The following is a 3,280-nucleotide window of genomic DNA, read 5'->3' as shown; positions in this document are numbered from 1 at the left end:
ATGAAGCCGGATTAGGTGGCTAGCCAGCTATGTTTCAGTTTAGTTTCCGCCAACCCTGGGTTTTAGGTACTATGAAAGTAGCTTGGCTTTAATCGGTGTTCGTTGCCATGGTATCTTACGCTGCACGGCTAACCTGCTCCGGGGCAGGTTATGTTCTGGATTCAAGATCTCAGACTGAAGTTTGACCAATCAGCTGTGAGCAAAGAAACATATAGGTGACGTAACTAATTCCCAGCGTCTGTTCTCTGTTGCAATGGCTTCACCTTTTCTCCCAAATCCTGTGGACATCTCCGCGCAAATTGTTAGACGAGCACTTCGTAGAGAAAGAGTTTTTAGGGACAGACAAAATCCATTTGACTTTCCTGATACTTACTTGTATGAAAGATACAGATTTTCCGCGGAAGGAATGTCTTATCTTTGTGAACTTCTTGAGCCGCACATAACAAATGTGACTCGTCGAAGCCATGCCCTTACTGTACGGCAAATGGTATGTATTGCGTTGCGTTTTTTTGCAAGTGGTACATACTTGTATGCGGTCGGGGATGCAGAGAATCTAGGGAAAAACACGGTCTGTCGAACCATTCGAAAGGTGGTCCTCCCTCTGCAGGGGTACATAGACAGCTTCATTGTGTTCCCTGGACATTTATCGACCATGTCCATAAAAGAGGGCTTTTATAAAATTGCCGGTAAGATATCTTGATAGGGTGACATCACATGAACAAATTTAACATTTCACACTCATTTTTTTTCGTCTTCAAAAAAGCATATTTCACACTTAGAAATCTATTATACAGTAGTCTGCAGTAGCTGTTAAGAATGATTTTAAATATATATTTTTAATTCCTATGATAGGATTCCCTAGAGTCACAGGAGCAATAGACTGCACACATGTTGCAATCTCCACAGCTCTCAGAGAACATGAGGCAGATTATGTGAACAGGAAGTCCTTTCACAGCCTTAATGTTCAGGTAGGGCTACTATATAGCCTATGTGAAATGATTTTTTCACATAGAGATTTATTTGCATTGAGATCAATCTTTAAATAAATAGTAACTAACAGATAGGACAATTATTTACTGTACATTTCATCTGCAGATGACTTGTGATCATGAATGCATGATCACAAGTTTGGATGCCAAATGGCCTGGCTCAGTGCATGACTCACGAATTTTCCGTGAGTCTATTTTGTGTCAGCGCTTTGAGGAAGGCAAGTTAAATTTGGTACAGTACACTTTAAAGTTTTAATTTTAATAGCAAAACTTACACAATTTTCCCCTTTTCTGTTCTATGACAGGGCTTTTTGATGGCCTGTTGGTAGGAGATCGAGGTTATGCATGCCAGAGGTTTTTGCTAACCCCCTATCCTGACCCTCAGACAGGGCCACAAAACCACTTCGATGTGGCCCTCAGTAAAACCAGGGTCAAGATCGAGATGACCTTTGGCATCCTAAAGGCACATTTCAACTGCCTTAGGCGTTTAAGAGTGTCACCAGAGCGGGCATCACAGATAGTGGCTGCATGTGCCATTCTGCATAATATAGCCACTATCAGAAAGGAGCGAGTACCACCACAAAACCAGCTTCTCCCTGATGAAATTGACCCCATCACACTTGACCACCCAGCTGGCGCAGTTATCAGAGATGCAATCACAACACAATATTTTACTTAATAAAAGCACACTGACACTGCAGATATGTCTCAAACTGTTTTATTGGTCATCATGTGGCTAGGGGGGAAGAAAGAGAGCTAGAAAAATTACATTAATAAACATTCATAGTGTTCATACTAAAGGGTTACTTGGTTAAAAAAAGTTCACATACTGAGATCTGTTTTTTCCAGCTGTTTGATCTCCAATTTAATTTTTTTAATTTGGAGCCTCCTCAGCTCACAGTCCAGCTCCTTGTGCAGTCTAGTTCTAGACTCCTTTTGTACAGGGCACTGACTGAGTCTGTTTCCACCTGAAACAATTCCACCACAAACAATCATTACATGTTTTCTGGAGGTTGATCAAATCACAAAAAGTGGCATGACTTTCTACAAACACAGGACTGACTGTAATTTATGTCAAGGGTTTAAAGCATTACCTTGTTCACATTCCTTCTATAGCCCATTGAGGTAGAGGCTTCAGTTTCTGGGGCAGGTTGTGAAAAATCCTACAAAAGAGATGTGTAAGGGCCAGTCACTTAATTATGACATTTAAATGTGTGCCATAATAAAAAGCTCAGTGCATTCACCTCAGCAACTGTCTCAGAACACACAGACAGAGTGTCTTCATCGTTTGGTTCACCCTAATAAATAAAAGGCCAATGTAAAGCATAACTGTTATAAAGCAGGTTATGTTTGGTGTTATGTCTGCTGCATACTGACCTCTGTGTGGGAGACTGTGTGCATGTGTGCTGGCTTCAACAGGGACACTGTATTTCCCTCTACTGCAGAACAGAGTCAGCCATATTTAACTTTTTTAAAAAACATTAGTAATGCATTGTACACACATACCCAGTGTCACTTGCTTAGAGGAGCCAGCACCAGGGTCAGACTGTACAGCACTTCCAATCCCATCCATAATCGGCCGCCCCTTATTGTTGCTCAGCGCCAACCCACAGTGTAATCTTGAGGAGGTGGCCCTCCCCCAGTTTTCCTCATTTCACATTTTTTTCTGTTTGCTGCAAACAAGTGTTTGTGATTAAATGTTCAAAAAAATAATCAACACGAATACATTTTCGTTTTAGCATTTAATACATTTTTAATATGATTAGCCTACATAAATGTACATTAATTGTTTAACCTACGCATTAACGCAATCTTCCTCCAAGATTGTTCTCTTGCTTTGGCAGCAGATACAGTGTTACTGCGTGCTTGAAAAATACTTCTATATTCTTCATATTTCTGAAGAATTATCTCTTGCTCCTGCGCGGAAAAATATATAGCTCTCGCTCTATCCATATCGAACGCGATTGGTTGTTCAGTGTCGATGTCACTCTTTTATGTGCACGCGCGCGTGGATTAATCATAGTTTAAGGATCAAAGCCTGAGTTGACAGAGAAAGTTGATGAGCTGCGTCATGATACCAATAAAGCCTGATTGCATCGGTTTGGTTTTGTCGACTCAAAACCAATCCTGTAACCCCGAGTTTGTTCAGCTACCTTCATGGTACAGGCCCCAGATTGTTAACAATCATACACACTGCTCACACACTCTAAAACTCTACAAAACCAGTTGAAACAACTGGATTGAACACTTCAATTGAAATTGATTGTGGAAAACCTTTAAATACAATAAAT

At 40.7% G+C, this 3,280-nt stretch overlaps 1 protein-coding gene across 1 annotated transcript; it reads left to right on the top strand.

Moving 5' to 3' along the window:
- Positions 1-253: 253 nt before the first annotated feature.
- Positions 254-1,668, top strand: LOC307163298 (putative nuclease HARBI1; the record flags this gene model as incomplete). The annotated part of the gene is made up of 4 exons (XM_079879338.1): positions 254-686; positions 853-968; positions 1,096-1,207; positions 1,295-1,668. The coding sequence occupies 4 exons, from the start codon at positions 254-256 to the stop codon at positions 1,666-1,668; spliced, it is 1,035 nt and encodes a 344-aa protein (XP_079735464.1).
- Positions 1,669-3,280: the final 1,612 nt, after the last annotated feature.

The sequence above is a fragment of the Squalius cephalus genome (genome assembly GCF_949319135.1).
Source record: "Squalius cephalus genome assembly, chromosome: 8".
Lineage (NCBI taxonomy): Eukaryota > Metazoa > Chordata > Actinopteri > Cypriniformes > Leuciscidae > Squalius > Squalius cephalus.
Note: the sequence above shows the minus strand (reverse complement) of the source record. Positions and strands in the feature narration are given on the sequence as shown.